This window comes from Podarcis bocagei, assembly GCF_964188305.1.
Source record: "Podarcis bocagei genome assembly, chromosome: 13".
Lineage (NCBI taxonomy): Eukaryota > Metazoa > Chordata > Lepidosauria > Squamata > Lacertidae > Podarcis > Podarcis bocagei.
The window spans coordinates 29147807-29172091 of record NC_138138.1 but is presented as its reverse complement, the minus strand read 5'-3'; the positions used below and the strand labels follow the sequence as shown (position 1 = coordinate 29172091).

The window sequence follows — 24285 nt, the reverse complement described above, 5'->3', positions numbered from 1 at the left end:
TTTGAAGGTCCCAGGGCTATGAGGGTCCCACTGTCCAGTCCTAACAGTGCCATTGCACAAGTTAAGAGTACTTACCGGCCAGGACCAGTGTCGCTTCTGCATCAGGTGGGATCTTATCTGCCAGTGGCTTCTTAATACCACCGCTGGAGCCTTCCTGCAACAAGAGAAGCAAGCAGTTAACCCCCAAGTCATGAGGCAGTTTGACATGGCCCAAGTTCATTTCACAGTATGTGCTCTGTTGCTGCCCTCAGAATGGGGGATTCTGAGAATACAATGTTTTCATTTTTATGAATGAATTAGAATTTTCAGTCATTTATGTCAGTCAGTCATTTAGTTGTGAATGTCAACTCCAAATCTAACATGTAAATATGAAGATCTGCTGTGTTTGGTGGGGGTCTTGGGTTATGGTTGTTTTTAAATGTTGTACTAGTTTTTCTTTAAAATAAATAAATAAATAAATACAAATATTGACCATTGGAACAGAAATCTGCCTTCAGAATGCATATATATTTGCACTCACCCTTCCCTGAAAGCATGGCAACTTTTCCTTTTTGGGACTTACGAATATATAATTGGAACTTCATTTTCAATATATGATTACATATATATAATTGGAACTTCATTTTCAATATATGATTACAGCAGCGAGACGTTTATATGCACAAAGATGGAAAGACTCATAATTACCTACAATGGAGGAACTGTTGTCAAAATTACTGGATTTAGCTGAGATGGCAAAGTTGCCATGTTAATAAGAGAAAGGTCATTACCAACAATTACTAAAGATTGGAAACTTCTTATAGCCTTTTTGTGTGGAAAAGAAAATGCACTCATGACATTTGGGTTTGAAGATGGAAAATAATGTTGGTTTATAAAAAGTAGATTTGTTGGGTGTTATCTTGAAGTGGATGTGTTGAATATTTTTTATATAAAGCTGACAGATATATATTCTTTCTTTTCCTGTTCCTCTTTTCTTTCTCTGTCTTTCTATCTCTTTCTCTCTTTCCCTTTCTGGTCTGTCTTTTTATTTAGATTAGCTTTTTAGCTTTGATAAAAAATACATTTGATATCAATTTCTGTATTCCTATTTCCAAATTTTAATATTTATTTTTTTAAATGACAACTTTTGCAGATTCAGGCTGCAACTCTAAATATACTTAGCAGGGAGAAAATCTAATTGAACTCAGTGAGGCTTACTTCCGAGTAAAGGTGCTCTTATTAATCTGCATGCATTCTTCGGAGAACAGAGCATCAGTATCTTATGGTGCCAAACAGGCATACAAAACGAAAGGCTTTTGATTTACAAATGAACAGTGGGTTGTAAGTGCCCTTCTATACCTGAAGAGGGCTCCAAGGACTGATCACAAATTGGTCCCAGCCTTAACCCAGTGTGACTCCATTCTGGTTCAAGTCCCAGAGTTCCTGGAGTTGAGTTCACAAGATTGGTCTTCTCTAGCTCCTAAACCCACTGACTGAAAGTTCTCTTACCTGTTCTGAGTCAGCAGGGAAGGTCTTCATCTCAATCTGGTGATGTTCTTGCAGAAGTGGCTGTCCTGAGTCCTGGCCATCAGTTCTGTCCAGCCGCCCAGGCAGAAGAGTCCCCACTGAAGCAGACTCATCAGGGTGACTGGACAAAGGGGGAAATAAATGAGGGGAAGGGAAGGAACCAAGAAAGAAGGGGCAGGGAGGGAAGGAGAAAAGTTTAATGTCTAGGACCTCGGACAAGCAGGCATCCAGTAAATAATTAAAATTAATAAATACTTTATGACTCGTTTCATTCACAGGCAACTGATACATGTGAAACTGTCAGAGGTTGGGAGCCAATATTCAGTAGGCTCAACACCCCACACAAGATGGGGCAGATGAGGCCCAGTCCTAGCTGGGAAAGGTATTGTCTCTATAGTGTTGAGCTTCCAAACCCTCATAAATGGTTGTGAGGATATTTCCCTGCCCCTGATTCAAGCTCAGGAGGAAGTCTGGGCAGTGGCGGAGCTTCATGCTCTGGCACCGGGGGGGGGCAGAGAGCAGATGGCGGTGTGGCTCACCTGTGGGGGCGTAGTGCCCAGCATGCCGGGGGGGGTAGCCACGATGGCACCCTGCCGTGATCACGCTGCCGGGGGTGGTGCGCTCCCCCTGCACTCCTCTTCCTCTGCCAGTGCGTCTGGGATTATCAGCAACACACTGCACTCTAGAGACCCTCTAAGTGGCACAAACACCACATATGACATGGGCACCCTCCTGCACTCTGGCTGAATTTGGAGCCAGCAGGGAGGGAATGGGATCATGCCCTGACTTTGTGCTGTGCTTTGGAAGTGTACCTGTGCTGAAGTAGGAGAGTCCTTAAGACTAACTCTCGGTCATCCGGCTTGATCTTCCCTTCATGGATCATTTCATCAAGCATCTGATTGGCAATCCCAGCTAGGCTCTTCTCTTGCAGGTCTAGAAGAACAGTTCCTAGAAGAGTAGAAAGAAGGAACACACTGGCTGAAACCTGACAATTCAGAAGATATGCCTGCTAAAATTTCAAAGGTACAAAGGAAGAGGATTTGGGAATCTTTCCAGATGACTATTCAGTTCCCCCAACAAATTGTTGTCACTCTTATTTCGGAAAGTCCAGATTTTTCAGCAAGGTTATGCTCATGCTGTTGAATGGGTTGAAACATATTTTCCCCCTAAGCTACCTTAAAAATATATGTATTAATATCAAACTTTGCTGAAAGAGATAATCCTTGTTTTGTGGGGCCCTAGACAGGGTCTTCAAAATTATCCTAGCGACATCTCTTCTAGGGGCAAAACAACATGGTCATTTGGAATTTGTATATCTTCCCCTTTGCAAGGACAAATAACATAAAATCAGGATTTAGGCGAGAGGGAATTGGAAGTGGTGGGCATGTTTGCCTATGGGTTGTAGGCAAGCAGAGCTGCTCCTAAAAATGATTGCCTGTGCTCAACCTGAGGGCCAGTTCATACATAAATGCTGCATTTCCTGAATGCCACAGAGCGACAACAGGCACAAATCTCACAGAAATTTCCCTCACCTTTGCTGAAAGCCCTGCGCACCTCCAGAAGGCTCTGGAAATTCAAATAGGAGAGGTGTGGTCTTCCCCAGTGCCCCATCTCCTCAAAATCCTCTTCCAGGTTGATCCAGTGAGAAGCCTCCATCCAGCGAAGCTCGTTATTCCTGTCCATGACCAGTTCATGAAGTTCTACAAATGCCTGGGGAGTATAGCAAAGGGCCCTGCGATTATGGTGGCCACCTTTCCCCTTCCCCTTTCAGAGCTCTTTAGGCAGATCTACACTCATGGTTTATAAGTTATGGTTTTTATAACATAGATGGACATATTATGTTTTTCGCTTGTAACGTGAATGATACGTTATTAAAACGTGACAACAGAGGGCGCTGCAGAGCAACCAGCAGTAGGGAAACTGCTTTTTGACAACACACACACAAAAAGATAAGGAACGTTTTTAACTTACTAGTATGTCCTGTGACATTTTAGAACGATATATCTAATGCAAGTACAGAGATAGCTTAGTGGGAGGCCAATAGTTTCACCTGTTGAATTTCTCCCTGCAGTGAGCACATTAAAGACACAAGGAGCACTGCCAGAAAGAAAAGCTTCCTTGTTAGTGAGACAAAGTAAAATTCAAAGCTCTCCAGTCCCTAGGAACTTACCTCATGTGTGTTTCTGCGATAGGAGGGTGGTGGGGCAGCCTCCCCACTTCCTAATGCTTCCTCAGGTGAGGAGCCACCTGCCAACAGAAAAATATGTGTATTTATTACTTTTGAATCCCACCCCTTCCCCAAATTCCTCCAAGAAGCTCCATGCAGCATGCATGAAATTTCCCAACTATATGCCCCCAACAACCACATGAAATAAAGTTAAGCTGGCAGATATGGCCTTGTCAAAGGACATCCAGTAAGCTTCATTTTCTAGAATGTCCAGGTCCTTGTCCAGGTCCACAGCAATGTATCTATAGTCCCGCAGGGTCTCAATAGTTAATCAAGTCTCACTGCACTTTGTTCCCTTTCTTGTGTGGCCCAGGTGAACTTCAGGTGTGTGACAGAAGCGGGTTTTTTGGTGTATATTCCCTCAACTGGAATCAACTTTGTCCTTAGAATCAGGGTGGCATACTGGCTAAATTGTTAAGACTACAACTGGAGACGCCTAGGTTCAAATCTTCACTCAGCCATGTAGTTCCCTGGGTAACTCTGAGGTGGTCATTCTTCTCCCTCAGCTTAACCATCCAGAGCTCCCTGGAGGCCTAATAATAATAATAATAATAATAATAATAATAATAATAATAATAATTTATTTATACCCCACCCATCTAGCTGGGCTTCCCCAGCCACTCTGGGCGGCTTCCAACAAAATATTAAAATACAGTAATGCACCAAACATTAAAAGCTTCCCTAAACAGGGCTGCCTTCAGATGTCTTCTAAAAGTCTGGTAGTTGTTTATCTCTTTGACATCTGGTGGGAGGGCGTTCCACAGGGCGGGCGCCACTACTGAGAAGGCCCCCTGCCTGGTTCCCTGTAACTTGGCTTCTTGCAGTGAGGGAACCACCAGAAGGCCCTCGGCACTGGACCTCAGTGTCCAGGTAGAACAATGGGGGTGGAGACGCTCCTTCAGAATGGAATAAAATGTGTGAATCGATGGTGCGCACTAGAGACAAGAGTTTCTAGAGGCCAGGTGGAAGTGGCTGATACATCAAGAATAGCCAAAAGGTAAAATGTATCCCCAGTGGGAAAGATATAGCTCTGTGGCAGAGCATCTGATTGCAGGCAGGAAGTTCCAAGTTTGAGCCTCAGTATCTCCAGGTAGGCCTGAAAACCTGGAGAGCTGCTGACAGGCAGTGTAGTGACTTAATATCAGGGTCATGGGTTCGAGTTCCACATTGGGTAAAAGATTCCTGCAGTGCAGGGGGTGGGGCTAGATGACCCTTTTGGTCCCTTCCAACTCTACAGTTCCACAATTCCATAAAACAGACAGTACTGAGCTAAATGGCAGCTTCCAAATGTTCAATCTCTTCAAAAAGGCAAAGACAGGGACAAAGTAGGGAACAGTTTTTGTGCCCCTGACAGGTACCAGAAAAAGAAGACAATTGGTGCAAACCCAGTTTCTCAGAGTTCTCTTGCAATTTTGCACAGCTCCTTCTTTCTATTTCCACTTCCCCTAATTCAAAGATTTGTCCAGCTGTTGTAAAGCCAACAGAATAGGCTTTTGAAATCCCACTGTTTTCTTTTCTTCCTCCCATTATCAGAAGTCAGGACCTTCATTTCAACTGAGCGTAAAAGATAAGAGAGGTATTGTCTTCCTGCTGTCAATTTCTGGAAGTTGGTGCTCTATATATATTGACTGCTGCAACTGATCATTGAGAAAGGTTCTAAAGGGGGTTGCAGGATGCTGGGTTTGACCTGAAACTTCAGGATTTTAGCATCATTTTCCGAGTCTCAAAAAAATTGTAAAACCGCAGGGTGAGAAGCCAAAATAAAGGCAGCAGGTAATTGCATAAAAGCTGCAGTGTTTCTGTTTAGCCCTATGTCCACCAGGCTGTGAGATATCAGGCACAGGCCGGCTCTCCTGTCTGGCCCCAAATAGGCACCACTAGGTTCTGCTCCTATCTCATAAGGTTCCACTTTCTGATCTTCCAGGCGCTATCCAGGCAATCCTGCATTTCAGGATTGGAGACCAAACAGCAGCCCTTGTTTCTGACAATCTCTGTCATCCTTTGAGTGGGCAAAAGGATCCATTGTTTGGGGCTTCCATGCAGAGTAGAGTGTGGGAGGCAAGGAAAAGGGTGCCCCCAACCCCATGGCAGCTCTGACTTACGTATTTTAACATTTAGCACCTTAAAATGACACTACACCAAGAACACAATGTACATCTAAATTATGCAGAACTCAAAAAAGGGCTCCAAATCAAACTTTGGTGATTTGATGTGTATAAAAGCATGGAAGAGTGTCAGCAATTTAATAATAATAAAATATTTGGCATGCATAGATCGCTTTTGAGCTGCGGAGATCCTGATTCATAGTTTACTCTCTTAGCCATTAAACGACATCACCTCTTTATTTATTCACAACTTGGGCAAGTAGCAGAATTCTGGATGGCATGCTAAATGACTTTCACCACCAAAAGGCAGTGAAGACCTTATCTTAAATTGATCCCTTATGATAAGTAGGAGCAGCCAGCATTTCCTGCCATGGTCATCCCATTTAGCATAAAGAAATAGCATATATATAATTAATATTTTGAAAATTGGCATATTAACTCCATGGATTTTGCCATTTGCTTAATGAATTGGCATTACCGATTATTAAAACATAGATTAGTATGTTGCATGAGCCAAAAATAATATGTTGCGTCAGCTATCAGCTACTAGGCATTGGAAGAAAATGACAGGAAAGGCCATACCTTGTTAGTGAGATTCCAAAGCAGCCTTCCTCCACCCGGTGACCTCCAGGTGTTTGGCCTTCCAACTCCCATCAGCCCTCACTGGCAGAGCTAATGCCAAGAGATGAAGGGAGTTGTAGTCTAAAACATTCGGAGGGCACCGGGTTGGGGAAGTCGGCTCCAGGCCTGTTAGAATAGACTGCTGGGTTCAGTGGATCCTTGGTCTGAAGCAGGGGTCAGCAAACTTTTTCAGCAGGGGGCCGGTCCACTGTCCCTCAGATCTTGTGGGGGGTCGGACAATATTTTGAAAAAAAAAAAATGAACGAATTCCTATGCCCCACAAATAACCCAGAGATGCATTTTAAATAAAATGACACATTCTACTCATGTAAAAACACACTGATTCCTGGACCGTCCGCAGGCCGGATTTAGAAGGCGATTGGGCCAGATCTGGCCCCTGGGCCTTAGTCTGCCTACCTATGGTCTGAAGCAACAAAGCAATTACAATCGTACCTCAGAAGTTGAACGGAATCCGTTCCAGAAAACTGTTTGACTTCCAAAACGTTCAGCAACCACGGCACAGCTTCTGATTGGCTGCAGGAAGCTCCTGCAGCCAATCGGAAGCCACAGAAGTAGCGGCGGACTTCCGAGGTACGACTGTATTGCATTCCAAAGTCTACCCCTGTTCATTGCACCAAGTGCATAATCAGATGTCACAGAGCTATATTTTCAAATGTGGGGATGATTTCAAGCAAAAAAGTGTGTTCTCTCTCTCTCTCTCTCTCTCTCTCTCTCTCTCTGTGCGTGTGTGTGTGTGTAAGAGAGCAAAACAGAGAAATGGCAAAGCCATGAAGAGTTCAACACCTCCAGGCACAATTTCTTCATTTTCAATGGCTTCCACATCACGCTTTGGTAGTGACTTGTGTTTCAAGACACAGAACTGCCACTGTCACATTTAGTTCCACACAAAGTTGGGACCAGCCAGTTCCAAGCTTCCCCATAGATCCAGACTATGGTGTGTGCCACAATCACAGAGGAGTTTGCATCAGTGGATGGTTCCCATGAGACAACAACAGGAGCCTCAAACAAGCAAGCCAAGCCACTTGCAAGGGAAAACAATCAAACAAGAAAACCCCAGTGAGCGTCACCTCCAGCCACTCTGCTCTCTCAAATACCATCCTGATGCCTAATACAGTTACCATTCAGGCTCTGAGGTTTAAGCAAAATCAACTTCTCCGAAGGGAAAGTATATTGGAATTTAAGTGCAGCCTTCCCTCCCCAGAACCCTACCTGACTAAGAGTCTGGAACTGGTTTTTCATTGTTGTATGTCAACTGCAATGTACAAATAGGCTGCGAATTCCCTACAAAAAAACCCACACTCTTCAGGATTACACTACAAATTGTCAGTACCAAATATATTCCTCGCTGTTCAAGAAAGAATGTTGCCCTCTTTGCGAATCGCAAATTGTGATGGTATCTCTACGACAAATTTCCCCCGTTCTGCCCACCACAATGAAGATTCAAACAGGGGAGACTGATAGCTCTGTATGTGCAACCCTGGTCTTAGCTGATGGCAAGGTTTTGCTCCAGCTCTCCTTTCACTGCCACAGCCCATTAAGTGTAGGATATAAGAATAGATTAAACGTAGGGTATAAGACTAGATTACATTGTCCCTGCGTTGGTGCAGAGTGCATTTATTTCAGCATGTTCCCCTGTGGAAAGTCTCTATGGATCAGGGGAAACAGCTTCCAGATGAAAGGTTGGCACTTCCAACATGGGAACAACCACCTCCACATTCAAGACCAAGAGTGATGGTGCTGGTCCCCAGTGCTAGTCCCTTCAAACAATTCTGATTCTTTTCAGAAAGCCCTCACAACCCACATCCAAAGTTTCTTGCACACATGTTCAACTTCTTCCACACAAAAATGCATTTAAAAGGTAATCTCTGGCCATGGTACTGATCCTACCGCCATGCACACTGCCCCCACCAGCTTTATCCCACATACCCTAAAAAGCAGGCACAGTCCACCGTCCGGCATCCAAAAGAAAAGAGCTCCTGGAGTTTTGGCTCTATAAACCCCCCTTTTGGCAACAGAGCAGGACACCTGGGCCCCACCCTCAAATTCCTGTCACAAGTGGTTTTTGTGTTCATAGTAAATTGAAAGCCACTCTAACTTTGCTGACAGTAAATAAAGGGGGCCTTGGGCTCCTATCTAGGTGAGGGGACCAGCCTGGAGGCTTTCAAGAGGTTGAGTTGTAAGAAGTGCTTCATTACCAAGCCATGACAAGCCCTCCAAGTTCACTGTTAAGCCAGGACACTTTATTAATCACCAGGTGAAGTTCCCTGCTGGGTAAGGTCTTGGTATATAAGAGGAGCAGAGCTGCAGCAGACAGCACTGAGCAATAAGATAAAGCAAGTAATACAGTGGCACCTCGGGTTACATACGCTTCAGGTTACAGACGCTTCAGGTTACAGACTCCGCTAACCCAGAAACAGTACCTCGGGTTAAGAACTTTGCTTCAGGATGAGAACAGAAATCGTGCTCCAGCAGCGCGGCGGCAGCAGGAGGCCCCATTAGCTAAAGTGGTGCTTCAGATTAAGAACAGTTTCAGGTTAGGTACGGACCTCCAGAACGAAGTAAGTACTTAACCTGAGATACCACTGTATCTGTATCCTGAGATGCAGGATAAAATAGAAAGAATAAAAGTAGGCAAACGGGAAAGTGGGTGCAGTAGAATTCAGCACAACATCTAGGGATGGGTGAATCTATTTTCCCCCATCTTAAATTCAGTTCTTCACATTCCCACATCACTTTGTGATTTTTTTAAAAAAAAGTATTCATGAAAATTCACCAGTATTTTAGTGTGCATTTCTCCTAATGTACACATTTTTGCATGCAATCTTCGCTAGTATAAATCATTTTTGCATGTTGTTTTCACTGATATATTCATCTGCATGTACACATTGCTGGGCTGGAGAACTGCAGTGCAACATTCAGAGAAAGGCAAGTTTTCAAGGGTGGCTGGGTTTCTGTTCACACATTGCTTTGGTAAATGCCTGTTAGGTATGTTAGCCTTTCCGTGTGAACTGAATTTATCCCCCGTCCCTTATAGGGTTCCCATCTTCTTTAATTGTTACTGTGCTGAAACTGTGTCTGTTCCAAGCTTTGGAGATTGCACTGCACGAGCACAGAAATTTGCATACGGAGTGCAGAATTGAGATCCCCAAGAACCTCAGCTTTCTTTCTCGCCTTCCATCTGCAAGTCTCTGGTCCTTAAAATGACAAAGTATGGATTGAAAGTGCCAGGATGATGTCTAGCAACTTCTCAGAAAGCTCAGTTGTGGAGAGGGAACTGAGCAGGACCTCTAGGGTGGCAGGCTTCACTCAGGTGTGTAGCAAGAAATGTTGTGGCAAGGGAGCCTAAGGCTGCCTCTGTGTGTGTGTAAATAATTGCATAGCAACTAGAATCAAATTATAGACAACAGAAAATTAATTAAAATTCAATATTATTTAATCTTACAAAAGTTAGAAACAAGTGCCTGGCATTTACCAGTCATTGAGTGCCTTTGGAGAAGTAGGGGAACTTGTGTTGAGCAAGCTGAAATCCTTGCGTTAGTGGATGGATACCACCTGCTGCCTTAAACACATCCAACCATCATCTTTTGCTGCCTCCTGTGTCTGGAGCTCCTTTCCTAACCACTACCTCCCTCCCACTTCAAATCCTGCCTCAAATCTCCTTAGATCTTTGATTTATCCCCCTTAGTCTTCATGCTGAACTGAAACTTCACTTTGTGTAACTGCGTTTGGACATATCTATTACATCCACCATCCCTCCACCATCCTTATTTCCATTGTTCAAAAAGAATTTCTCAGTTCGTTGTGGCAGCCGGCTGCACTTTGGGTCATGTTCACTCTGCAAACCTCCATTTGCACACTGATGGTGCTAAAAAAAATTATGATGTTGAGAATGATGGAGTCAGGCAACTGCCTATACAGAAACAGCGTTAAATGGTCCTTCATATTGCTCACATTCATCCGTTCTCTTACACATGCATACACACCAATAACCCAAAGAGCTGCTTTTAACCAACTGTAAACAGAAACAGCTCGCACTCAATGGCTTCTGTCTTCATTTCAAACAAAATCTTTATTTATCATCAATAGCAGAAGCATTCAAGGAGAAGCTGAAAGCAAACATCCTTGTGGGTTACTGATTGCCTGATAAGGAGAAAAAAACTCACAGAGCAAAATGTAAGGTGGCTGCTGTCCGGTATGGACCAGCTTCCACAGGACGAGAAGCAGAGGTCATAGTCCCAGTCATAAAGCATCTCAGGTAACCTTTAGCCCAGATTGGCTCCCAGCCCAGCCTTCTGATTGGCTGGGGAGTGGTCCTATATCACATAAGGGCAACCTGCACACCATAATGTGGCCCTTGGCTGACTTCTATGTGGCCCACAGTTCCCCTCCCCAGGTCTTTGGCACTGATCACTGATCAACACTTGATCAAAAATTGGTGTGTACACTCCTCAGCTATTCCTTGCACCAATGAGATAGCCGGTGGGGGAGGCAAGGGGTGGGATTACTGCAACACCACTGTTCACCTTTCCTCAGGTGATTGGTGCTGGATACATCCAAGGACTGCAGTGATTGGCTTGCTCCTCAGCTGTTCCCAGTGCCAATCCGCTAGGCCTATTTACCTCTCCAAGGTTCAGAAAGCCTCAGTCTTAAACATTTTGCCAGTGACCGTGAGAGGGCATGATTCTGAGCAGAGACGCAAGAGAACAGGGAGGAGTGTTTAGCTGCATAGGTCTGTAGATCTTTATCCAGCAGGCAAACCTACGCCATATTGCCCTGCTCTTCCCCTTGTGGGATTCCTGATGTTTTTCAGTTATTTCCCCCATATACATACATACTTCTGTAACTGTGGGGAAAGGAAGTCAGGAGGTGGGGTGTCACCATTTGGATTGGAAAAGTGGCTAGTGGTGAAAATGTTAAATATCTTTCGCTAATGTTCCTTCATTCTCCCAATGCCACTGTTTTTGTAAAAAAACAAAAAGCACTCATCACGGCTTTCTTTCACATCTTTGCATGTGATGTTTAATTTCTCTCTCTCTCTCTCTCTCTCTCTCTCTCTATATATATATATATATATATATATGCAAGTTTCTAGCTGTCACAGCTGCAAAGATAGGTTTCAAATCATATTGGCAATGCCTGCAGAAATAACAGAAGCCAGAAGGGAACTTATAAGTACTTCTGTAATGTGCATAGGTCTGCACTCATTTCCATAAATTATTTGCATGGTGCACTCAGACTGCAGAATTCTTTTAAAACTTTGGTGTGGATTTTTGACTGTTTTTTTTTAAAAAAAGCGTTCTTTACAATTATCTATGAGGCTAATTACCCAGGAATTTTGCACTCTTCCCCCTCACAATTCATTTCTGAAGATGCCACCTTAATTGTTTTGGACAGTTATACCAAACCTTTAGAGTCTTCAAAGCACTTCCCATACAATCCTTATGCTTAATTTTAATTGATTTTATGATGTATGTTCTATCCATATTGCTCACTGCTTAGATTGAAGCTACAGCATTCAACTGCACAGTATGTATGAAGAAGATAAGAAGGACCTGCTGGATCAGGCCAATGAGCCATTTAGTTCAGCATCCTGTTCTCACAGTGCCCAACCAGATGCCTGTGGGAAACCAGAGAGCGCAGGAGCCTCTCCCCTCCTGTGGTTCCCAGCAACTGGTATTCAGAAGTGTTACTGTGAAGTAAATTAGTATTATTACCCCCATAGTGCAGATAGGAAAGTGAGACCAAGGTCATACATCTTCCCCCAAAGAATCCTGGGAACTGTAGTTTGCTAAGGGTACTGGGAATTGTAGTTTTGTGAGGGGTGATCTACAGTTCCCAGGGTTCTTTGGGAGAAGCCATGTGCTTTCTTTTTTTCTCTTTTTATTAGTTTTTAACATATCATTTTCAACAGTCATTTAACATAATTTCATATCTTATACAATTTTTAGACTTCCATCAATCACATCTGAAAAATTTTCCAGTCTTTTTCACTTAATTTGCATTTCTTAATTTCACTGTTACTTTTAATTATCTTAACTAACAACTCTCTTCATAACTTTCCTTGCAATAGTTCTGTGAGGGGTGATCTACAGTTCCCAGGGTTCTTTGGGGGAAGCCACGTGCTTTCAATATATGGTACGGGTGTTACACAATGTTAGCTTGCCTAAGGTCACTTAGTATGAGTTAGTTCATGGCAGAGGCAGAATGTTTTTTGTTTTTTTAAAAGGGAAAACCTGGTTTTGCAGCTCAATCTTTCAGCCACTACACAGCATCATCACTGCACTGAAAATGCCACTGCATGGCACTCACTTGGTCCATTGTCCTCACAGCTCTGAAAGTGTCCTGCCTTCCCTGAGGGGGATACCCTTTCCATCCTCCTTCTCCTACTCAGGTGATATGCTCTCCGGCGGTGACCAGGCCAGGAGGAACGACAGAAAGAGACACACACCATAAAGAGACGCTGGCAAGCGCTGACTTGGTGATCTGAAAGTACAGAAATGGGGGGTGGAGGTGGGAGGACAACATGGGCCCCTGGTTCCTTGACTAGGGTTTGTTTTGCAAAAATTCCTCCACTGTCACAGCCAGGTAACACTCTGAAATGCTTTGGCGTGAACTAAGGGGATGCAGACCCAGTAGGGTATGGGCAAAGTGTCATTAAGTCACGCTGAAGGTGATTCATAATCTGGTTGCTTTCCTACAAGTCTTCTTTTAGCATCATGCCTAGGTTGAAGAGTGCCTGCCTTTGGAGCTGACCTGCCTGCCTTCTTGAGGAAGGGGTGAAGAGCTGTGCAGGGCAGCAATGAACTCTTACTCTAAATTCAGAAATGTCTGAAAGGAGCCAGTACACAAACTGCTCAGCTCAGTCCCCTAGAGAACACAGGCCACATCCATACCATACATTTAGCACCCTTAAGGAGTCCTGGGAACTGCAGTTGGTTAAGGGTGCTGGGAATTGTAGCCCCGTGAGGGTTAAACTACAGGCCCCTTATTCTTTGGGGGAAGCCAGTTGCTTCATAGAATCATACAGTTGTAGATAATCTAGTCCAACTCCCTCCAATGGAGGAATAGGCAGCTGTCCCATATGGGGAACGAACCTGCAACCTTGGTGTTATCCGCAGCATGCTCTAACCAACTGAGCTATCCAGGCTGACAATGTGCTTGAAACATATGATGAGGATGTGACTCTGGGAGAAGGAGAAAAGTGCTATCTTTCATTCTTTGTATCGCACACCATTCCTGTCCCAAGACAACAGGTTGAGGAATGGGAAAGCAGAGGATGCCAGAACTCAAGGCCATTGCTTGGAACACACAAACAGCAACCAGAAAATTGTAAGCAAGAGACATGGTCCAGCTCACAGGCACAACAACTATCTGTTCAACCCAGACAGCACTGCCACTTACTACTAAAAGATTAGCATTGCGTTTTTTGTGACTCTTGTTTTGCATAGTGCTTCCCATCATTTATTGAACTTTCTTTCACAACAACTTTAAGAGAGAGAGAGAAGCTTTTGATACTGGTCATTAATATTAAAAGCCTGAGAACTGTATTTTGTTACGGGCTGTATTTTTATTAGTTCCCGGGATTCTTTGGGGGGAGGCCATGACTGTCCAAAGCTATAAGAATGCTTTAAGTTTATCGTGTGGATGGGAGCAGAGGGATCTGAATGAAAACAAGGTCCTGACTATGCTTTGAAACTTTGTTATAAACTCTGTGATAGAAGAGTTTCTCTCTCCTGCATGGTCCCCATTCTGCCCTCTCCCACTGCAAGGAAAGAGGGATGTGAATAAGAACTAGGAATTAAGAAAGTGTGTAAGAACCCAAACACAAATAGCAAGCCTAACATGGCATGCAAAATGTTCTGGGTTTATGTATTTTCATGTATGGTTGATCAGAATCACTTTATGACAAGGGTACGGGTTTCCAGCGAATGCCATTGTTGCTGCCACAACCCAAATGCCACCACTGAATACAATGCTAAGATGTATCAAGTTCAGGAACGCTCCTATCCCCATGGAGCATAAATCCAACATAGAAGACAACCTGTGGAATTGGGAATAGCACACAGAAAGGCCCTCTATATATACCAAGAAAGATCATTGGTCCATCTAGCTGACTGCCAAAATCAAGCCATCAACCCACATTGATTGGAAGTGGCTCTCCAAGGTTTCAAGAACTGGAGATTCCCAACCCTATCTGGATGTGTCAGGAATCGAACCTGGAACTTTCTGCATGCAACGTACATTCATTGCTACAGACCTTCCTCACCCCCCCTCCTGTGTCTGCCACTGGAGACAGCTGCCTCCCTCCGCCCAATTCTAGGGCCACCTCTGCTCATCTGACCCACGTTCTATTTGCGCTGAGAAGGAAGCTGCCGAGAATGAGTCAAGAAGGCGCATTTGGGGTGAATCTGCACTGGTTAGAGCAAGTGAAATAGAGATGCGCTGCAGCAGATCTTTCAGAGTTTGGGTACAGGACCATTTAGGCAGTTAGTAACAAGATACACAGGCGAGATGAGCCAAGAGATCCTTTGCTTATCCACTGCTTCCACCTTGGGTCATTCTTCTTACAGCAAGTTCAGAGGTCAAACAGTAATTAGCAGTTGGTTCACCTGAAGGAACATGCCTCCTTCATCCCTTCTCACACACCCCCACCCTCCCCCTTCTCAGTGCAACACAATCTCCCCTCCACACCCATATTTCTTTCAATCTAATATTACACACTAGATTGCTCACATGATTCTGCCTTTAAGAATTGCTCCTCTCACAAATAGTTGGGGTCTGTGTCTTGGGGAAGGGAGGGGAGCTGCTCTGGACTGGGATCCTGGCATGGAGCACAGGGGGACTTAACTCTTTGTCCCTGCTGCAGTTTTCCAGGGAATCCTTCCCATAATGATTTGCCTGCTGAGAAACCTCCCTGAGCATCTGCCGTGGAGACCCTGTGTGTCACTGCAGAGGACACTGAAATCCAGTGCACATTCCATACTCCATTGATGTTTAAGGAGCAAGGAACCAGCCAGGCAACTGTACTCTGGCTCTGCCATTGTCCTGGGTGAATTAGCCATGCTCAGTTAGGGAGGGCTGAATTTGATCATTTCTCTTTCTCTAACTTTCTCCTTTTTCCAACATTAAATTCAGTTTGCCACATTTATGCATCAGTTTGCAATTCCTCATGAATATTCACCAGCACCTTCGCACACATTTCTCCTAACACACACATTTTTCTACGCACTTTGGCGTAATGCACACATTTTTGCAAGCAATTTTCTTTAAGGTGCACAAATGCATTAGGTTTTTTTCATTAATATATGTAATTTGATGCATACTTTCCCCTCCCAATATGTGCATTTTTGCACATTGGAGAGCTGCATCGCAAAATTCAAAGAAGTGTGAATTTCAAATGATGATGGTGTTTTTCTCTATTTGCACATTGTTTCACGAACAATGCATTAGGTAAGTTCACATGAAAAGATGAACTGAAGCAAATTTCTTTCCACAATTCCTAGCTAGGATTTACCCAAGACACTCCCTAGGTAACAAACTGTAGGGAAAGAGAGGTGGTAGAAGCAAGCTCCTTTCCTGGGAAATTTGTCTTGTCTTTCATTACTGATCTCCTTATTGAGGAACTTCAATAAGCTTACGACAAAACTCCAAACATACTTTGAAAACCCTAATACAATCTGAATTTCCTTCAATTGATTTAGATGTGAGGACACTGTAATTCAGCCCATGTGTTCCTTCCAAGCTGGAATGCCTGTCAAAGATGTTTGTGTTCGTATTTCCAGATTCCATCTAAGTCAGGCTTACTCAGGTACATCCTGAAACACTAAATTCTAGGTTGCTGTTTGCAAGGCTCCTGCAGTGTGATTTCTCACTTCATTGCTTGGCCCGTGAACATCTTGTTTCTCTTCTTCTTCAAGGGATTTGGATTACTCACCGCTTTTGGTTGCAAGCGACATGTTGGAATGTTTCACTGCAGGGTCGTCGTATCCTTCAATATCAATTTCCCTCTGAATGTCAGCTTCATAGTCCTGGCACGGGAGGAGGGGGAAGAAAAAGGAATAATCATTTAAATACTCTATAAAGCAGCTATCAAGTGTTCTAGATCACAAACCTCTGTGTTAACCTAACAGGGGTAACCTGACATTCTTTGCACAAAGTTCAAGGCACTAGTCCTCATTTTTAAGCTTCATTCACAACATTCTTATAAAAGTGCAGTCTTTGTTTTTGTTTTTCCCCACCTGCGTCTGAGCTGTCATTCCCTTTGGGCTTCCGTTCACTCTTTCCGTGTACTTCTTGTTCTCTTCCTAACGCTCAGCCTGGAGGTAACATCCCCTGGTTGGCTGGATCTGCTGGAAATCCAAAAGGAAGATGAACAAGTTAGGAAGTTTAGGATCATGAACTGATAGATGTGGCTCTTTGTCCTAGAAGAGATAGCTTAAGAGCAGATTGACTGCGCTGCTTTTTTCTTGGAAGAAAACAGAAGCCACCTTTGTCTATAGGGTACCTAGAGACTCCCATGGCAATCGCTACAAGTCCTTACAGCCCCTCTGCCCTACAGTGAATATAAGCAGCTGAATATAACCAACAGCAAACCATTTGAATCCTCTCTCTGGTTGCTTCAGATATAGCCATTTCCTTTGGAATTACCATCCTTTGTTTTCTCACTTTTTATGGAGCTTCCAGAAAATATAGGTCTCAGCCTAGTGCATCCCACTGTTGGCTCCTGGTGTTTACCTAGACCTGATTTGGGGATAATAAAATGTAATAGCCCCATAACTTGCCTAATGCAGAAAGGCAAAGCGCAGTGGCTCTGTTGCCTTTAATTAAACACTTCCTGTTTGCAGGTTTATTCTATTTAGAATCCAGCCTCTCTGCTCTTGCTCCCATCACGCCCGCAGAATGCTGTTTTGCGGGGACTTACACCTGGATCAGGCTGCTTCAGTTTAGCTGGCTGAGCCAGAATCATAGAAACATAGAGTTGGAAGGGACTCTGGGGATCATCTAGTCCAACCCCCTGCAATGCGGGAATATGTAGCTGTCCCTTATGGAGACCTGAGATGGAGGGGCAAGTTATGCCAGTGTGTGGATTTTCTCTGTCCTGAATCTACCACCAATCAGTTTAAACGAATAACCTCAAGCTGCTTATATTAGAATATATTTCTATTTTAATGTTTTAACATTGTTTTACTGTATATTTTTTATTATGGGAATTTATTTTAATATTTGTGTAGCTTGTTTTGAAACCAAACAATATATATATAAAAACCTTGCATGATCGGAGGAAGAGAAAAAAATATTCATATTCTTCTTATCAAGCATCATTTTATAATCTTCCATGGTGTCCCATTCAGTCATCTAAAAAGACCCAAATGCATCAACCTTTTCCCATAGAACATGTGATAATCAGGCCCTGATCATATTGGTTACACTTTTCTGCACCTTTTCCAGTTCTATGATATCCTTTTTTTAGATGATTTGTTCAGAACTGTATATGGCATTTCAAGTGCAGCTGCATGACAGATTTATATGAAGACATATTAATCTCAACAATGCTAGCAGGTTAATTTTCAGTCCCTTTAATCTCTAGCATGGGATTTGCCGCACACACCCCCATCACCGTACACTGAGTTGAAATACATTTTCTGAAGCACTAGGAGGCGCTGTTCAGCAAAAGTTGCTGAGTCAGGGGGGCTGCCGGCGCCTAGCATGCTAAAGGAATTGTCTCTGCTTAGTCACCTAGCCAGAGAGTGCAAAAAGCTATTGCAAGAAACCAGTCTTTTCTTGATTCTGCACCCCCTTTGTGGTCCAATTTCCAATGGGGTAAAAGCAGGGGCTGTTCAGCGCCAAACTCATCTTCAGCATCTCAGCAAAGTCACTGTCTAGTAGAGCTAGCAGGCTGAGCTACGAACTAAGAAGTCTTTGGTTCAAAAATTGGGAAACCAATATTTTTCCAACTTTCAGTTCCGTTCTCTACATGAAAATTCAAGGGCATTTCCTTGAGCCCTTTATCTAATATACATTTTCATGTATGCAATTTTTGACTAAGATATTATTATAAATTAATCTTTAAAAAAATGATTTCCTGCCAACCCTTCACCACCCGATCAGGTTCAAGCAGTTTAAGAACACAATATTAAAAACTGTTTAAAACAGATTAGATGTATATACCTCAACTGAGGTAAAGAGATGTGTCTGCATAATAGCAGTGCCAGAAACACTATCTTTGGTGGTGGCAGGGGGGAGGGGGAATTCCACAACTTCTGGACTACCACAGAGATTGCTCTCTCCTGTGCTGCTAGCCCCAACATTTATGAGGCCACAGCAGAATGGCCAAGAGGGAACTATGCAGAGGTCACTATATATATATATATATATATATATATATATATATATATATGCAATTTCACCATAATATGATGCATTTTGCACATTATTTTAACTATATTAGTGAAATTCTGCACCTTCCTCTAATGTACATTCTTTGTTTGGAGAACAACATTCAGGGTGCAAATTTCAAAATGCAAGTTTCAAAGTTGCATTTTCATTCACTATTGGTTTGGAAAGTGCAAGTTGGGTAGGTTTGCATAAAAACGCGGACGCTGATGTATTTCTCCTGATCGCTATTCAAACCTCAGGGACTTCTTATGCACCCTCAAGCCCTATTCGCCCTGCTGTACCAGCCAGTCTATGAGGAAGACAAGATATAATTCAAAGCAGGGCTCAGCAGGGCTTAGACCCAGAACCTGGCTTCTCTTGCCGGGAGTTCAGCCCTGGAATCACACGAAGCAATTTACTGAGTGTCTCTGGGCATGTGCAAAATCCTTGGTCCCATTGAGAAACTGCAATCATATCTAAGCTTTGGCCCCACCCCTGCAAAATTGGCTTTCAATTTAGAGGGTCCCTGTGGCTTCCACATCAACTTGAGCAACCACAGCTCTCATTTTAAGAAAAGAAGCTCTATAAGGAATGTTGCCCTGGTGATGCAAATTATCAACTTCCTCCCCCCCCAAAAAAACCCCAGATAAATGCTAATCAATATGCACAAAGTGTTCCAGTCCACAATTTGAGCTTTTATGTAATACCTAATTTGGCTCTTTTTTAAAAAAAGAGCTTTGAGGGACTGCATATTAAGTTAATGGAGTTCTATGGTACCACACCTTAGATAAACTTTATCTTTTCCCTCCTGTGCAAGCTGGGCTGAGCTCCTTATGCACCAGCTGATGGAGCTGCAAGAGCAATGCTGCAATGGACTAAGCCCCCGAGGGATGCTGCTGCTGCAGAGACCCCTTCACTGGCAAGTGTACAAAGCGAAGACTGAACAGGTGCATGTTGAGATGTTTTATAGGCACACGGTCCCATTTAAATACAAAGCATTGAATGTGATGGCCCACAGAGTATTGCCCAGCTCTGTGAGTCAAGCAATTCTCCTGTTTGCCCTCCACTTTCTAATTTCTAGATGGGTTGATGCTCAGACTCCCTTCCACCCCTCCTTACACTGCCAAATCCTCATACAGAAGACCACCCCACACCTCACTCCATTGGCAGGCTTTGCTTCTTCTACCTTCAGCTAAAGCCAGCATGAGCAAGCAACAGTTCCTTCCTTCAACAGTTCTCAAGCATGCCCATATGAAAGTTTTTCACCTCGTTACCCTCGGTCAGTGATGGCCAAACTTGGCCCTCCAGCTGTTTAGGGACTACAATTCCCATCATCCCGACCACTGGTCCTGTTAGCTAGGGATGGTGGGAGTTGTAGTCTCAAAACAGATGGAGAGCCAAGTTTGTCCATCACTGCCCTCAGTCATCATGCCTCCATTTCCTTCTGCAATCTGGACTAATAGATGCTAAGAGATATCGAAAGCAGGAATAGCTCAGTGTTAGAGCATGCAGAAGGGCCTGGGATCATTTCCAAATGTCTCTAGGTAGGGCTGGGAACATTCCCATCTGAAATCCTGGAGCACCAATGCCAGCCAGTGTAGATCCGTTGGGAAAATGTTAGGCTTGGTGGAGGGGGGCAGGTGCAGCCTTCTCTATTTGGCCCTCTAGAGTCAACCAGCCTTTCTCAGCCTTGGGTCCTTAGACAGTGCTGGACTACAACTCCCACCATTCCTATCCAACGTGGCCAAAGGTCAGAGATGAAGGGAGTTGTAGCTCAAGAATATCTGGTGACCCAAGGTTGAGAAAAGCTGCTCTAGACTCTCCCCAGGCCACACCCACTCTTCAGTCACATGACTGGGGTGTGTCTTTGAACTCAGATAATGCATCTTGGTTGCCTGCATGGAGGACAAAGAGGGGTATGCAGAGAAACTTACATTTGTTGCTCCGCCCATGTTTGCCTCTGGCTCCACCCACCTTTGGCATGTGGCCCTTAGAAAGTTGCACAGAGAGGAAGGTGGCCCTCAGGCCGAAAATGGTTCCCCACTGCTGGTGTAGACAATACTGAACTACATGAACCAATGGTCCAATTCATCACCAGGCAGCTTCCTATGCTGGAAACCAGCTGTGATCTATTGGCAGATATCTCCAAAACATCTCGCGCCTACCTTTTATTTTTATTTTTTTAAAAGAGATCCATGACTTCAGTCAGAATATGCCTATTGCTAAGCCTAGTCACTAGACAACTATGTCTCTATGGAACACCTATTATATGCAACAAGAGCACCAGGCAGTTCCATTTCCATCATCTGATAAAAAGGTACTGTACAGCTGGTGAAGCTAAAAAGAGAAGCACAACTAAAAAAGATCAGGCGTTGGAGCATGTTCCATGCAAATGTAGCTTTAGACACGGGCTAAAGCTGGGTTGCTGGAGGGACTACAACTCCCATCATTGCAAACCATTGACTGAGGCTCATGGGAGTTGGAGTCCAGTATCTATTACCACATGTTCTCTATCCATGATTTTAAAGTCAGCTAGGGATGGAGAGAAATACATGGTGGTGCAGAGAAAGTGAAGAGACAAAAATCATCCAGCACCCCCAACACACACACACACCCCAAAATAGATCACAGAGTAATCCAATGGATTTGATAAGCATTAGGTTCAGGACACGCTAAAGGAAGCATTTCTTCCCACAACACCAGCGACTTTAACTTCTGGAATGAATTCCAAAAACATTTGGAGATGACGACCATTTGCTTAGACAGGTTTTGCAAAAGGGAATATGAATTCACAGGGGATAAGTGTATCAATTATGAGAGTTGGTTGATTACAAACTTCCCAGAGTACTTTGGCCACAATGGATATATTCTGCCTCCTTTGTTGGAAGCTGGAGGCAGGGAAGGTGCTGTTGCACTAAGGTCTTGCTTTTGGGCTTCCCATAAATATCTGATTGGCCATTGTGAGAACAGGATGTTGGACTGGATGGGTCGTTGGACTTATTCAGCAGGGCTGTTTTTATGTTCTTAATCTAGCGGTCACTGTTCAGAGACAGGGGGTTGGAGTAACAGTCTGATCCTATATGTGTCTCCTCAGAAATAAGCCCCACAGAGTACAGTGGGACTTACTCTGAGGTAGGCATGAATCTTAAACCAACCTTTGGTCAGATCCAGCAAGGCAATTTCATTATCCTCATAGGAAAGCATCAATGGAAAAGAGATGCTAACTTCTTACAAACTCCTTGTTTGTCCAAAAGTGACATTCATAGTTCTTAAACATTGACAACCTTCCATAAAGTATCCCAACATTTCATTACAGAAGGGTTTGTACACTGTAACCTCCACCCCCTCCTTTTGAAGACAAGAGCATTGAAAAGGATGCTGTCGACAGCTTGCAGAACCACACCAGAAACAAGGAGCTGCACATCGCAAAGAGGAAACCAACCAACTTTTGCAAGCACACAAAGCAGGTACCTTTCTTGGCAGGAAAAGAAAAAAAGCAGTAACCTGCAGCTACTTTCCTTAGAAAGAGAGAGAAGCAAAGGTGGGACATGCCTCAGAAGGCCAAGCAAAGACCAAACAGCTGGTGGAGAAAAATTGTTGGAGGCTCCTGAAACCTCCTTGAGATATTTTTTTTTGGGGGGGGTATTTAGATTAAATGCTCTAAAGAAGGTATGGGGAACTACAACTTCCATCAGTCACAGCAAGCATGGCCAACTGGGATTTTTTGTTGGCACCAAGCTTCTCAAAGGGTTCCTTGGCCCCTTCCAAGAGCAGCCTCTTCTCCCTCCTCTCACATTGCCCTCCCTTCCATGTCCTGCAATCTCCACCCTCAGCCCCCTCCATCCATAGGCTCCCTTGAAGAACCAACTTATTGTATAAGGTCACCTACCTGTATGCTTGCAGAGAGAGCTCGATGGGAAGGCAGAGAAGGTTCAAGCCAGGGGTCTTTCTGCTGCTCCGTGGAACCCCTCTCTCCTTAGCGGTTCCCTACAGCCTGCAACAGGCGGTAATGAGACGAGAGAGCTCTCCAGAGGAGCTTCAAAGTCCTGACTCATGGCTGCTGCTTTAATCTTGCGGTGCCACCTGGCATCAGGGGTGTTCCTGGTGGGTCTAGATGCAACTTTTTTTCCGAAGGACCAGTAAACAACATTATCTGGAGTTACCATGAGGTGCAACCTCCCTGCTACCCATCCGTGCTCTTGAACTTTGCTGGCTCGCCCCTCCCATCTCACCAGGACTGGTCTCACCAACATTAGAAAGGTCCCATAAGTTTCGAACGATTCCTAGCAAGGCCACCTCGTCTTCCTCAATGTGCGTTTGGTCCTCCTGGGTCACGTTGCCTTCTCAGCTTCGCATCCTCGAGATAAACTTGTTTACAGATCTCAAGGGGAATTCCTCTGCTGGGGGTGGAGGGGTGGGGGGAAGAAGGGGGAACCCTCACAAATATAGTCACTGGTGTTTTCCTTTTGGATTGATGTGGTTTTTTTTCATTTAAAAAACGTTTCTCGTGGGGATTCCCTCTTTTGGCTGGAGGCTGATGAGCACCGTTCACAGCTTTCAGCTGAAATGGCTGCTAGAAGAGGAAAGTAAAGATGAAAGCAAGGCAGGAACTGTATCTGTCTGGACCTTATTAACTTTGAATGAGTTCTCACGGGTGCATTTTACCTACCTGTACTTGAAATAATCAGAAGCAGTGCTCTACTTAGAAGCACATACAGGTTGCATGTATGTCTGACATATGCAAGGCCTCAACTGTCTGGCAAAGCTTCAATTAAATATAGAAGCACATATTGGTAACCAAAGCACAGGGCCTGGGGAAAAAGTAAAGCTCCATATATTAGAATGGTTTAATCAAGTTCTATGTAAATGGCCACAGTTCTGAATATTTTAGTGCACTTAGGGATGCTTGACGAATTCGAGTTAACAGTGCAAACTTGATCTGTGCCTCCCAGACCAGTGCAATTATCCTTCAGACATTACAGTCTCAGGTATGAGCTTAAAAAGAACAGAAAAAAAGTTTGTTTGTTTTTTCAATAATTTTCATTCAGTGGCTACCAAAGCATTCACAACCATCAGACGGCAGTAATGCTATAATAAAACATTACAACAAAACACCAGCAGAAAGTGTTTTCAGCTGTTGAAGGTGCTGAAGTACTGTGATTGGTGGCTAGAGAATGCTTGGGTGAAAAGGGGATCCTCTGATGGGTAGTAAAAGCACTCAGCTGTTGGTGCCGGCCTAATCTCTGAAGTGAAGCTCCTCCATAGGGTAGGTGTCACCACAAAGAAGGCCCATCGCCACGTAGCTAACAAGATGGACTTCTGGTGGCCATGACACAATCAACAAGGCTTTCCCCACAGATCCCAGTTAATTAATTAAATGTATTTTGTGATGGAATATATATACTATTTGAATAGTATTTTGTGCAAAAT

General features: G+C 43.9%; 1 protein-coding gene across 2 annotated transcripts in view; it reads right to left on the bottom strand.

Moving 5' to 3' along the window:
* Positions 1 to 22902, bottom strand: part of SLC4A1 (solute carrier family 4 member 1 (Diego blood group)) — a 41144-nt gene extending 18242 nt beyond the window's left edge. The window contains exons 1-8 of one of the 2 annotated variants that reach the window (XM_081168983.1): positions 22745 to 22902; positions 16719 to 16826; positions 16415 to 16508; positions 3677 to 3753; positions 3039 to 3216; positions 2319 to 2454; positions 1489 to 1627; positions 76 to 154 (exon numbers count right to left, since the gene is read on the bottom strand). In XM_081168983.1, the coding sequence (XP_081025109.1) occupies positions 76 to 154; positions 1489 to 1627; positions 2319 to 2454; positions 3039 to 3216; positions 3677 to 3753; positions 16415 to 16508; positions 16719 to 16736 (721 nt within the window). In that variant the 5' untranslated portion in view covers positions 16737 to 16826; positions 22745 to 22902. Of the gene's footprint in view, positions 1 to 75; positions 155 to 1488; positions 1628 to 2318; positions 2455 to 3038; positions 3217 to 3676; positions 3754 to 12789; positions 12942 to 16414; positions 16509 to 16718; positions 16827 to 22744 lie in introns of those variants that run through there. The other variant, XM_081168982.1, reaches the window with a different exon arrangement.
* Between the last annotated feature and the right edge of the window lie 1383 nt (positions 22903 to 24285).